Here is a 14,620-nt window from a genome sequence, read left to right as displayed (position 1 = left end):
AAGTATGTCAATGATTTGGAATACAGTATTAATTGATTTGTGGTTAAATTTGCTGATGATACAAACATAGGTGGAAGAGCAGATAGTGCTGAGGAAACAGAGAGCCTGCAGAGAGACTTAGATAATTTAGGGGAATGGGCAAAGAAGTGGCAAATGTAATACAGTGTTGGAAAGTGTTTGGTCATGCACTTTGGTGGAAGAACTAATCAGGCAGACTATTACTTAGATGGGAAGAGAATTAAAAATGCAGAGATGCAAAGGGACTTGGGAGTCCTTGTGCAAGATACCCTAAACGTTGACCTCCAGCTTGAGTCGGAACCAGGAATGAAAGGGTTACCGTATGAGGAATATCTGGCAGCCCTTGGGCTGTATTCCCTGGAGTTCAGGAGAAAGAGGGTTGATCTCATAGAAACATTCTGAATGTCAAAAGGCCTGAACAGATTAGATATGGCAAAGTTATTTCCCATGGTATGGGATTCTGGGACAAAAGGCTTCAGGATTGAAGGACGCAAACACGAGGAAATGTACAGATGCTGGAAATTCAAGCAACACACACAAATTGCTGGTGGAACACAGCAGGCCAGGCAGCATAGTCCACGTTTTGGCTGTCTGGCCTGCTGCGTTCCACCAGCATTTTGTGTGCGTTGCCAGGATTGATGGATGTCCTTTTAGAACTGAGATGTGGATAAACTACTTTAGTCAGAGGGTGGCAAATCTGTGGAATTTGTTGTCACGAGCGGCTCTGGAGGCCGTGTCGTTGGGTGAATTTAAGACAGAGATAGATAGTTTCTTGATTAGCCAGGGCATCAAAGGGTATGGGGTGAAAACAGGGGAGTGGGGATGACCGGCAGAATTTGATCTGCCCAGCGGAGCAGACTCGATGGGCAGAATGCCCTATACCTTATGGTATGGTCTTACGGAATAATGCGACAGAGTTTGCGTGGTGGGAACTCCCGCCATTTTTCCTTTTCGCGGGTGATAGTATTATAAACAGGAAGGGTTGTTTTGTGTGAGTTAACATGTAACAAGTAAAATCAGAATGGATGTAATGTCACTGTTAAATTCCTCATCGGTTCCTGCCTCACTTGTCCACCTTGACCGAGTTCGCGCATCGACCAGTCGCAAGCGAAAGTGAAAGTAGAAACAGGAAATAGACGTGGATCTCGTAGGCTGAAGCGCGGTCAACTCACCGGCGCCGATCACTGGGTTTACACAGCGCCAAACATGGGAAGCAGTGAGTTTATATCTTCAATCCGTTACTGAGACCCCTCCCCGAGATAAAAAAAACAAAGAAATTAATACTTTCACATTGTATTTCAGATTTTTCGAAGGACGGCTGTTTTCACTTCCCAACCATGGACGAGCGGTAGGTTCGCATAATCGGGGTGTGTCATCCCGACCGGACAGAGGTCAATGTAATGATTTTGTTTACCCGTTTCACCCAGACAGTTGATGCTCTGTCTCCCTGGTCTTTGGCAGGAATCTGAACACTCTAAGGAACTACTTATGTAACTACAACCCCCCTCAGGGCTGTGTGGACTATATAAACATCCTGCTGTTCGGCATGGTGGGGGCTGGAAAATCATCGACCATCAACACATTCCTCTCCGCTCTGGATCCACAAGGAGCGACCATAACCTGTGTCCCGACAGGAGACAGTCCCGGGTCTCTCACACCAGAGGTACACACACTGCTGTCGATTTAATATCACCGCACAGGCGGTATATGTTGCTCGATTCAGCATCCTTTGTGTGTCTCCCTGATGTCCACATCAGAGGTCACCTCACTCCAATCTATTTGCTGGAAAGTACCACGGGTGGTCCCGAGGCTGGGAAAAGTGTATTTAAATCCAAGTCCCTGATATCAATTAGCTGGGGAATTAAGAAGGGAGGGAGGAAAAAGAAATTATAGGCCAATTGGCCCAAGGTCAGGATACACTTGGAGGCACATGACCAAATAGGACAAAGTCAGCATGGTTTTCTAAAGGGGAAATTTTACCTGAAAACTCTGATGGAATTCTGTGAGGAAATAACAGCAGGAAAGACAAAGCAGAGACAGTGGATGTTGTTCACTTGGATTTTCAGAAGGCCTTTGACAAGGAGCCATGCATGAAGCTGCTGAAGAAGTTAAAAGCCCATGGTATTACAGTAAGGTCATTGGCATGGACAGAAGGTTATCTGACTGGCAGGAGGCAAAGAGTTTTTCCTGACTGTCTGCTGGTGACTAGTGGTAATCACAGAGATTGATAGTGGGACTGTTTTTATTCATGTTATATGCCAATGATTTGGAAGATGGAATTGATTGCTTTGTGACTTGTTTTGTGGATGATACAAAAATAGGTGGAGGGTAGTTAGTTTTGAGGAAGCAGGGAATCTGCAGAAGAACTGAGACAGTTTGGGAGAATGGGTTAATGAAGTGGCATTTGCAATTTCCAGTCCTTCAGAACCAATCTAGAATCTATTGCTTCTTCAATAATGACTACTGATGCCTCCACAATCTCTTCAGGAACCCCTTTCAGAGCCTGGGCCGCAGTTCATCACATGCAGACCTTTCCACTTCCCATCACCTTCTCTGTACTAATAGCAGCTACGCTCAGTCCTAGTCCCGGACTCTCTGTCTTCCACAGTGAAGATTGATGTAATTCCCTTTATTCCACTGTAAAATTGATACATAATTTTCTTGTTTTTCCCTCCCAAACCTCAGGGTGAATTCAATCATATTATGAAACCCTACCTCCAAAGCTTTCTTTACTTTAAAATTCCAAATCAAATCCAGTTTATTTCGCAACACCTAATCCAGAATGAACTTTTTGCAAAAGGGCTGAGCCACAAATCCCTTCTCTTCAGAACAGTCCCTGTTCCTTTCTCCATGGATGCTGTCTGATGTGCCGAGTATTCTCCACATTTCTGCTCTCTCACTCCAAGACTATCCTTATTAATTTGGTTTTCTCAGTGAACTGGAATGTTGCAGTTTGAAAGGGGAATCCAGAGATTCAGGATAACATTGCTGCAGTCAGAGTGTCTCTGGTCTGTATACCAAGGATTCACCTGCTCTCTCAGGGGAATGTAAACAGTCCCAGGGCAGCAAGGGAGTTGGAGTTTCCTTGTGTCATGAGACATCATGTGACCAAGAGAAGATAAGGGTGTTCTTCTACAGACTGGAATGTCCCATCACTGAGGGAAGAGCAAGGAGTTCTCCTGGGTTCCTGTGCCCATTTTTAGCCATGAGCCAATGACACAAAGCAGATCTTCTGTTGATAAACATTCCACTGTTTGTGGGATTTTGCTGTGTAAACACTGTCTACCCTGTGTTCTACATTACACAGAACTTCACTCTTCGTGAAAGATGCAATACAAATGTACATCTTTTTGAAAATTTACAGCTCAGGTCCTACAGAGCAGGGTGTTTAAAGTTTTGGGATACAGCTGGATGGAACTCTCTGGAGAACAGTGATCGGACAAAGAGAGTGTTACAGATGATCCTGGAAGGGAGAGTTCCCAAAGAAACAAACGTGAGTTTACTCCATTACTTCATACTGCTGATATCCACAACCTCAGAGAGAGAAGGGAGAAATGGCTCCAAGAAAAATTTCCAACAAAACAGCCATGGTTCTGAAGACTAGGTCCATGCTTCGATCGGATATAAATTATAACCTAGGCTGCAAGAAGACGACACACTGTAAAAGAAGTAATACAGAAATACCGAACAAAGAATAACACTCGAGAACACAGAGACAGAGATTAGTCCTGGAGTAGCACACCAGGACACTGTGACAGAGATTAGTCCCAGAGTAACACATGGGGACACAGTGACAGAGATTACTCCTGGAGTAACACACAGGGTCATAGTGTCAGAGAATAGTCCTGGAGTAACACTTGAGGACAAAGTGACAGAGATTAGACCTGGAATAACACACGGGGACACTGTGACAGAGGTTAGTCCTGGATTGACACACAGTGACAATAACAGAGATTAGTCCTGGAGTAACACATAGGGACACGGTGACAGTGATTAGTCTTGGGGTAACAGATGGGACCACAGTGACAGAGATTAGTCCTGGAGTACCACTCGGGGACACTGTGACAGAGATTAGTCCTGGAGTAACACACAGGGACAGAGTGACAGAGATTAGTCCTGGAGTAACACTCGGGGACAAGGTGACAGATATTAAACCTGGAATAACACACGGGGACACAGTGACAGATGTTAGTCCCTGTGTTACACACGTGGACTCAGTGACAGAGATTAGTCCTGGAGTAACCCATGTGGACAGTGACAAAAATTAATTCCTGGAGTAACGCACAGGGACATAGTGACAGATTAGTCCTAGAGTAATATGCTATTTATATTATATATAGCTGTATGCTATATAAGCTAGATCGGACTCTGTTGCGATCCCACTTGGAGTACTGTGCTCAATTCTGGTCATCTCACTACAGGAAGGATGTGGAAGCCATAGAAAGAGGAGATTTACAAGGATGTTGCCTGGGTTGGGGAGCATGCCTTATGAGAATAGGTTTAGTGAACTCAGCCTTTTCTCCTCGGAGCGAAGGGGGATGATAGAGGTGTACAGTATGATGAGAGGCATTGATCGTGTGGAGAGTCAGAGACATTTTCCCAGGGCTGAAATGGTTGCCAGAAGAGGACACGGGTGTAAGGTTCTGGGGAGTAGGAGCAGAGGACATGTCAGCTGTAAGGTTTCTACTCAGTGAGTGGTGAGTGTGTGGAATGGGCTGCTGGCTACGGTGGTGGTGGCGGATACAATAGGGTCTTATAAGAGTCTTTTAGATAGGTACATGGAGCTTAGTAAAATTGAGTGCTATTGGTAAATTTCTAAGATAGGGTCGTGTTCGGCACAACTTTGTGGGCTGAAGGGCCTGTATTGTGCTGTAGGTTTTCTATGTTTCTAACACACTGGGACTTGGGGACAGCCATTAGTCCTGAAGGAACAGTCAGGGGCACAGTGACAGAGATTACTCCTGGAGTAACATGCTGAGTCCCAGTGACAGATATTTGACCTGGAATATTACACAGTGACAGAGTTTAGTCCTGGCATGACACACAGGGACACGGTGACCAAGATTAGTCCTGGAGTAATACACGGGGGCACAGTGACCGAGATTAGTCCTGGAGTAACACACAGGAACACTGGGATAGAGATTAGTCCTGGAATAACACACGGGGACACAGTGACAGAGATTAGTCCTGGAATAACACACAGGGACACAGTGACAGAGATTAGTCCTGGAATAACACACAGGGACACAATGACAGAGATTAGTCCTGGAGTAACACACAGGGACACAGTGACAGAGATTAGTCCTGGAGTAACACATGGGGACAGCGTGACAGAGATTAGTCCTGGAGTAATACACAGGGACAAAGTGACAGAGATTAGACACAGAATAATACACGGGGATGTTTTGACAGAGATTAGCCCTGGAGTTATACACGCAAACACGCTGACCGAGTTTAGCCCTGGATAAACACATTGGGACACAGTGACAGAGATTAGTCCTGGACTAACACACAGACACAGTGACAGAGATTAGTCCTGGAGTAACACACAGGGACACAGTGACAGAGATTAGTCCTGGAGTAACACACAGGGACATGGTGACAGACTTTGGTCCTGGAGTAACAATCAGGGACAAAGATTAGACACGGAATAACACATGCAGACACAGTAACAGAGATTAGCCCTGAGTGACACACAGTGATGATGACAGAGATTAGTGCTGGAGTAACACACAGGGACACAGGACAGAGCAATACACACAGAATGCTGGTGGAACACAGCAGGCCAGGCAGCATCTATGGGAAAAAAGCATTGTCAATAAAAAGATCCTGAGTAGGCAGAAGAGCAGAGTGGGGTGTCCATGAAGAGGAGGAGGGTTGAAGATGGGAGAAGGGGTCATCGGTGGGGGTGGGAGAGTCCTTGTCGAAGAAGTGATCTCGGAGACGGAGCCAGCGGAAGAAGAGTTCAGCGTCATGGCGTAAGCGGAACTCGCTGAGGTGTGGGCGAAGGGGGACAAGATGAGGCCCTTGCTGAGGTCAGAGCCCTCTGCCTCAGAGAGCTGAAGGTTGATGGGGATGGTAAAGACCCGGCACGGATGAAAGCTGGGATCAGAGGGAGGAGGAGGCTGCTGGTGTCGGAGGAGAGGCGGGGGTTGGGGTGAGAGGAAGATGGACCTGAGGGCCCAGGAGCTGATAATGGGATCTGAGGGAGAGGGGATTGCAGAATGATGATGGGGGAAAGGGAGACTGGAGTCACAATCGCAGCACGTTGAGACCCGGCCTGAAGTCCAAGGCTGGAGTCGCAGTTGGAGGCTGCCCAATCGCTTTGAAGGTGTCCATGGTCATTGGAGCCCGCGTTGATGATACTGGAGTCCGGGTTTTCAATACGCCCTGGGTTGGTAGAGCTGCCGAGATCGACGGCCGGGGCAGTGATCCAAAGTTCATGCCTGCTAGTGGTGGAGCCAGCAGGCTCTGGGGTCTGCAGATGGAAGATCTTGCAATCCCTGCAGGTTGTGACAAAGTCAAAGAAACAGCGATTGCACTTCTGCGATTGTCCTCACTTTTGTACCCCTCCGCCCACACCTCAGCGAATTCCACGTACACAATGACGCCGAACTCTTCTTCCGCCGGCTCTGTCTTCAAGGCTGCTTCTTTGACAAGAACTCTCCCACTCCCACTGATGACACCTTCTCCCTTCTTCAACCCTCCTCCTCTTTCTGGACATCCCGCTCTGGTCTTCTGCCTGCTCTGGAGTGATGCCTACATAACATGCCTGATAACATATTGGGACATGGTGACAGAGTTTAGTCCTGGAACTACACACAGGGCCACAGTGACAGAGATTAGTCCTGGAATAACACACAGGGTCACAGTGACAGAGATTAGTCCTGGAGTAACACACAGGGTCACAGTGACAGAGATTAGTCCTGGAGTAACACATGGAGATACGGTTACAGAGAATCGTCCTGGAGGTATACACGGAAACACAGTGACTGAGATTAGTCCTGGAGTAAAACACAGGGACACAGTGACAGAGATTAGTTCTGGAGTAACACACAGGGACACAGTGACAGAGATTAAACCTGGATTAACACAGTGACAGTGACAGAGATTAGCCTTGGAGTTACACACACGGACATGATGACAAAGGTTAGTCCCTGTGTTACACATGTGAACACAGTGACAGAGATTAGTCCTGGAGTAACCCATGTGGACAGTGACAAAAATTAATTCCCAGAGTAACACACAGGGACATAGTGACAGATTCGTCCTTGAGTAAGATACTATATATATTCTACATAGCTGTATGCCATATCCGCCCCTGTTCAGACCCCACTTGGGGTACTGTGCTCAGTTCTAGTGGACTCACTACAGGAAGGATGTAGAAGCCATAGAAAGGGTGCAGAGTAGATTTACAAGGATGTTGCCTGGATTGGGGATCATGCCTTATGAGAATAGTTTGAGTGAACTCGGCCTTTTCTCCTCGGAGCGAAGGAGGATGAGAGGTGACCTGATAGAGGTGTACAAGATGATGAGAGGCTTTGAATGTGTGGAGAGTCAGAGACATTTTCCCACGGCTGAAATAGTTGCCACAAGCGGACACAGGTTTGAAGTGCTAGGGAGCAGGTATAGAGGCGATGACAGGGATGAGTTTTTTACACACAGATTGGTGAGTGCGTGGAAAGGGCTGCCGGTAACGGTGGTGGAGGCAGATATGATAGGGTCTTTTAAGAGATGTTTGGATAGGTACATGGAGCTTAGTGAAATAGAGGGCTATTGGTAAGCCTAGTAATTTCTAAGGTAAGGACGTGTTCAGCACAACTTTGTGGGCCAAAGGGCCTGTATTGCGCTGTAGGTTTTCTATGTTTCTAACACACTGGGACATGGTGAAAGAGATTACTCCTGGAGGAACACACAGGAACAAGGTGACAGAGATTAGTCCTGGAGTAACACACAGGGACATAGTGACAGAGATTAGCCTTGGAGTAACACACAGGGACGCAGGACAAAGAGTAGTCCTGGTTTAACAGACAGGATCACCGTGACAGTGATTAGTCCTGGAGTGACACACAGGGACAGAGTGACAGAGTTTAGTCCTGGATTACCAGTCGTGGGCAAAGTGACAGAGATTAGATCCGGAATAACACACGGGGACACTGTGACAGAGGTTAGTCCTGGATTGTCACATATTGACAGTGACAGAGATTAGCCTTGGAGTAACACACAGGGACACAGTGGCAGAGATTAGTCCTGGAGTAACACACAGGGACACAGTGACAGAGATTAATCCTGGAGTAACACACAGGGACACAGTGACAAAGATTTGTCCTGGAGTAATACACGGGGACACAGTGACAGAGATCAGTCCTGGAGTAACACACAGGGACACAGTGACAGTGATTAGTCCTGATGTAACACACAGGGACACAGTGAAAGAGGTTAGACACAGAATAACACACATAGACACGGTAACAGATATTAATCCTGGAGTGACACACAGTGACGATGACAGAGATTAGTGCTGGAGTAACACACAGGGACACAGGACAGAGATCTTTCCTGGAGCTACACATGGGGACACAATTTAAGATGTTTATACTGGAGTAACACATAGGGACACAGTGACAGAGATTCAATAGGGACTAACCTCTGTAACCAAGTCCTCGTGTGTTACCCCAGGACTGATATCTGTAACCAAGACTAATGTAGTTTTGTGTTGTTTCATGTAGCATCATGGTCCTAGAGGAATGTTGTTTCGTTTTTAATGTTTTAATGTTTAATGTTGTTTCGTGTTTGAAATGACAATAAAAGCGACCTGATCTTGATCGTGATCTTCAGTTCCACACCACTCTCCCTGGTGTCTCTCCACCAGCCGTCCCCACCTCACCTGCCCTCTACTCATTTCTAGGATGCGTTGAGCTCTTGTCCCTCTGAGGGAGGACTGAGTGGTGTGCTGACATCCTCCACGTGATACAGGTCAGGAGAAGGAGCAGTGATGGGGAAATGGATCAGACCCAGCAACACATGACCCCAGCATCTGCTCCACTGCTAGTGAAGGTCACAGGGTCACCTGCCCCTATGATGGTCAGACCCCTGCTCCAACTCACCTGAAGCAGCTTCTCCTTGTCTCCCACATTGCCTTCTGCTGGCATCCATTATGGACCAACCGCACCACCATGTGGGGTTTGATGTTGGAATTCTGTGTGTGGACATGAGATCATGTCTTATTTCCAAACTGATGTGAGAACAGACACTCAGGAGTCAATGGCCATGGGCCAACAGAAGAAGGGTGTTGAGGTTTAGACTAGATCAGTTCTGCTTACTGACTTGGAGGAGAAGGCTGGGGTTAGTGGAGGCATGACAGGAGGGTTGGATGTGTTTGCCCTTGTAGAATTTTGTGAGTAAAACATTTGAGAGTTGTTTTATGTGTTTAATAAGATTTGCAGTGGTTTACTTCTATTTCAGAAAAAACAAGTCACCTTAAACTGATGTTATTACATCAGGCAGCATCTCTTACAGTGAACACAACAACTCAATGAGGGTGTTTGTGAATCATGTGGAACAGTTTCTATGATAACAATATGTGCCATCTGTCACCCATTACATTCCCCTACACTCTGTCCCTGTTCCTGTTCTTATCTCTCTTCATTCGTCAAACCCACCATCCCCGGGTCAGTCTGGTCAGCCATTGCTGTAACCCTTCCTTGGGTCAGGAATCCTGAACTGTGCACAAACCTCACCAGGACCCGATATAATTGGAGCAGGTCGTCTGTACTACTGTGTGACACAGTGATGGAGCAGTTAGTAGTGCTGCCTCACAGATCCAGTGATTCCAATTCCATCCCAGCCTCCGGAGCTGTCTGTGTGGTGTTTGCACGTTCTTCCTGAGATGATGTATGTTTCCCCAATGATCCTGGTTTCCGGCTCCCACATCCCAATGACGTGCAGGTCATTGGGTCAATCTGCTGCTGTCATCTCCAGTGGGTTGTCAGAATGATGGGGAGCTGATGGGGAGATGAGAGAAGTGTGAACTGACAGAGAGCTAGCATAGACTAGACTTGCTGAATGGCTGAAGGAAACAAACATGAACAAAAGCTGCTGAACTCACTATTTACCTTCCGATCACCCAGTAACCTGGATACAAAACACACGATTGTCTCTCCCACATTACTGATGGAGACTGAACAGCTCACACTCCTCAGGATTATCCTGCAGTGTGAAGGACAAAACTGTTTCTGAATCATCTGAAAACTTTGATATCACGTTCTGATATTTAGGTAAAAATGTTGATTCATTAAACAGAGCAAGGGTCTGAGTTTCAAAGAGCTCAGAGCAAATTCTAAAGAGATCATGGGGACAGAGGGGACCCATAATGAAAGGAAATGAGAAGTAACAGTGAACTGGGGAGAGCAACATTCCCAGCTGGAGATTGACAGGGACAGAGGGGACCCACTGATCCCTGAAGCAAGAGTGAGATCAGAGCCCATTTGGATCTCAGTAGATCAGTGACTCTGATCTCTGGACTTTGTCTGATGGGACTGGTCCCTCCAGTCAGTGTTCACCTCAGTGCTGAGTGGTTGTGATCATCGGTGTTCTTGCTGCTTCCTCTCTAACCAGTTCTTCATTGTCTCATTTAGTTAAAGCATTTCAACCCTGACTCGGATGTCTCCAACTATCCCATTATTCGGGAAAATGTAATTCATGGAGTGGCATTCATTTTTGACATCAACACCATGGACAGCATCAGTGCCGATAAAATGAAAGAGTTTCAGGAGTTACAGACGGTTGTGGCACAGAAATGTAAGTGCTTTCTTTTGGTCTGTGTAACTGTTGTCACCTCAGTATTGCAGCTTCATATTGATATCTGGATCATCTCTCTTTTCCAGATGTTCACAGGGTTGTGATTGGGACCAAGTTTGAATTATTACAGATACCAGAGAAATACAATGCAAGGATTTATGAATATAAGCTACTGCAGCAGAAGGTAATAATCTGTAGAATTGGAGAAGTGACATTGATGTGGGAAACATAGCACCCAATCTGTGAATAGCATGATCCCACTGACAGTAGAGAGGTAAATACAGGAGGTATTTGCTTTGTTGCTCCCGGTAAGCTGACAAATCTCAAGGTTCTATAATTTATGCTTACTTTGATAATAAATATACTTTGAATTCTTTGAACACCCTAAGCTCATCTGCCTTTCCTACAACACTCCCTGTATTGAAACATACAAAACTCAGAACATTAGTCCCACTATGATCAACCTTTTGATTCCTGACCTTGTGTGTAGGTGCAGCAACATCTTTCCCCACAACCACTCCACTATCTGTTCAGGTGCTCTGGTTCACATCCTGTGTAGTTCTAGTTTAAACTCCACCCCCACCCCCCTTGCAGCATAAGAAAACCTTCCTGCTGGGATATTCGTTCCAGTCCAGTTCAGGTGCAAACCATCCCGTCTGTACAGGTCCCAACTTCCCTGGAAGAGAGTCCAATAATCTGAAGCCCTCCTCCTCCTGCACCATCTCCTTAGCCACGTGTTAAACTCTATTACTCGGCTTTACTTTGTGCTGCCTCATTTTACTGATATTTTCTGCCCCCTCCTGCCACACTTTGTTTGTCAAATCCCCCTCACTCCTCTGTGCCACCGCTCTCTCACTTCCTCTTCAGTAAGAAACATAGAAAACCTACAGCACTATACAAGCCCTTTGGCCCACAATGCTGTGCTGAACATGTACTTACTTTAGAAATTGCCTAAAGTTACCCACAGCCCTCTATTCTTCTAAGCTCCATGCACCTGTCCAGGAGTCTGTTAAAAGTCCCTATTCTATCTACCTCCACCACTGTCACTGGCAGCCCATTCCACACACTCAGCACTCCCTGCTTAAAAACCATATCCCTGCCATCTCTTTGGTATCTACTTCGAAGCACCTTAAAATTGTTCTCTCTTGTGTTAGCCTGTTCAGCCCTTGGGAAAAGCCTCTGACTATCCACACGATTAATGCCTCTTATCATCTTGTACACCTCTATCAGGTCACCTCTCATCCTCCCCCACTCCAAGAAAAAAAGGCCTTATTAAGCATTTTGCCCTTGGAACCCTCCCCTTTCTGTCTAGTCTGAAGCCTGGTCTACACAGTATTCACATGATTCCCCAGGATACTGGCCATAACACAACACAGCTGAAGCCCATCCCAATGGAACAGCTCTCTCCATCTCTGTTACTGCTACCATTGCCCATGAATCTAAAGCCTGTGGTGTTTATAATTCCATTAATACCCTCTCTCTCCTTCCTTTCCCTCAGTTTGAGACGTTGGCAGAACATACTGGGATGGAAAGGCGTTCCATGTTTGTGGTTTCGAATCAGTGGAGAGGTGATCAGATCGAGATGATAAGATGCATCCTGGCCCTATATGTTCTGGATAATATGGTCAGAAACATTGACCGATTTCTCAAAGCAGTGTAATGATCACAGCTGACCTTGTCCAGTGCTGTGAATTCAATCCAATTTCAGGAGCACAGACACTGCTGTGGGATTGATGTTTTTATTGTTTTCCCTGTAGCTTTAGCATTATTTATGCATGTTTATATATTTGCACAATCACCTGTTTGTATGTAGACTTTTAGTAACTTCTTGTACAATTGGTTCCATTCTTCTGTTTGTATCTGCTGAAAGGGTTTCTCAAATAAACTGGCTCAGCCCACTTGGCAGAATAAAAGCACTCAATGTGCCTTATGTTCCTTTGTCACAGTTGGTCACAGTTACAGATGGTCACTGGTACAGCCAGTCAGTGTTACAATCAATAACGGTTACAGCTGCTCACTGTTACAGCAGTCAGAGCATAGCCATTCATTGTTACATCCAGTCAGTTACAGCTGGTCACTGTTATATCCGGCCTGTGTTAGAACTGGTCAAAATTACAAATGGTCTTAGTTGTAGCCAGTTACTGTTACAGCCAATCACAGTTACTGATGAAACATAGAAAGCCTACAGCACAATACAGGCCCTTCGGCCCACAAAGTTGTGCCAACCATGTCCCTACCTTAGCAATTACTAGGCTTACACACAGCCCTCTATTTTTCTAAGCTCCATGTACCTATCCAAAAGTCTCTTAATAGACCCTATCATATCTGCCTCCACCACCGTCACCGGCAGCCCATTCCACACATTTACCACTCTCTGAGTAAAAAACTTACCCCCTCTTGTGGCAACCATTTCAGCACTGGGAAAAAACCATTGACTATCCACATGATCAATGCCTCTCATCAGCTTATACACCTCTGTCAGGTAACCTCTCATCCTCCGCTGCTCCAAGGAGAAAAGGCATTAAGCATTCTGTCCTTGGAACCCTCCCCTTTCTGTCCAGTCTGAAGCCTGGTCTACACAGTATTCATGTCATTCCCCAGGACAATGGCCACAACACAGTTCAGCTGAAGCCCATCCCAATGGAACAGCTCTCTCCTTCTCTGTTACTGCTACCATTGCCTGTGAATCTGAAGCCTGTGGAGTTTATAATTCCATTAATACCCTCTCTCTCCTTCCTTTCCCTCAGTTTGAGAAGTTGGCAGAACATACTGGGATGGAAAGGTGTTCCATGTTTGTGGTTTCGAATCAGTGGAAAGGTGATAAGATTGAGATGATAAGATGCATCCTGGCCCTGTATGTTCTGGATAATATGGTCAGAAACATTGACCGATTTCTCAAAACAGTGCAATGATCACAGATGACCTTGTCCAGTGCTGTGAATCCGATCCGGTTTCAGGAGCACGGACACTGCTGTGGGATTGATGTTTTTATTGTTTTCCCTGTAGTTTTAGCATTCTTTATGCTTGTATATATATTTGTACAATCACCTGTTTGTAGACTTTTAGTAACTTGTTGTATTAATAGTTCCATTCTTTTGTAGTTTGTATCCTTGCAAAGTTGAAGGGGGAATCAGTATCTGCTGAAAGGGTTTCGCAAATGAACTGTCTCAGCCCACTTGGCAGAATAAAAGCACACAATGTGCTCATGGTCCTTTGTTACAGTCAGTCACAGTTACAGATGGTCACTGGTGCAGCTGGTCACTTGTACAGCCGGTCATTGTTACAGTCAATCACTGTTACAGCCGGTCACAGGTACAGCAGTCAGAGCATAGCCATTCTTTGTTACAGCCAGCTGGTTACAGCTGGTCACTGTTAAATCTGGCCAGATTTAGAACTGGTCACAGTTACAGATGGTCGCTGTTATAGCCGTTCAAAATCACAACCAGTTACCGTTACAGCAGGGGACTGTTACAGCCAGTTACAGTTACAGATGATCACAGTTACAGCCAGCTACTGTTACAGCCAGTCACTGTCACAGCCAGTTGCTGTTACAGCAGGGGACTGTTACAGCCAGTCACTGTCACAGCCAGTTGCTGTTTCAGCAGGGGACTGTTACGGCCAGTCACAGTTACAGATGGTCACAGTTACAGCCAGCTACTGTTACAGCCAGTCACTGTCACAGCCAGTTGCTGTTACAGCAGGGGACTGTTACAGCCAGTCACTGTCACAGCCAGTTGCTGTTTCAGCAGGGGACTGTTACGGCCAGTCACAGTTACAGATGGTCACAGTTACAGCCAGTTAC

The 14,620-nt window shown here is 46.1% G+C and overlaps 1 protein-coding gene across 1 annotated transcript; it reads left to right on the top strand.

Annotated features, from left to right (window-relative positions):
• Window positions 1–1,038: 1,038 nt before the first annotated feature.
• LOC132394005 (interferon-induced protein 44-like) lies at window positions 1,039–12,734 on the top strand. The gene is made up of 7 exons (XM_059969601.1): window positions 1,039–1,234; window positions 1,321–1,366; window positions 1,480–1,681; window positions 3,383–3,511; window positions 10,656–10,818; window positions 10,905–11,002; window positions 12,317–12,734. The coding sequence occupies exons 1-7, from the start codon at window positions 1,225–1,227 to the stop codon at window positions 12,476–12,478; spliced, it is 810 nt and encodes a 269-aa protein (XP_059825584.1). The 5' UTR covers window positions 1,039–1,224; the 3' UTR covers window positions 12,479–12,734.
• Window positions 12,735–14,620: the final 1,886 nt, after the last annotated feature.

This window comes from Hypanus sabinus, chromosome 1, assembly GCF_030144855.1.
Source record: "Hypanus sabinus isolate sHypSab1 chromosome 1, sHypSab1.hap1, whole genome shotgun sequence".
Classification (NCBI taxonomy): domain Eukaryota; kingdom Metazoa; phylum Chordata; class Chondrichthyes; order Myliobatiformes; family Dasyatidae; genus Hypanus; species Hypanus sabinus.
The sequence above is the reverse complement of the archived record's forward strand: the minus strand, read 5'-3'. Positions and strand labels throughout refer to the sequence as shown.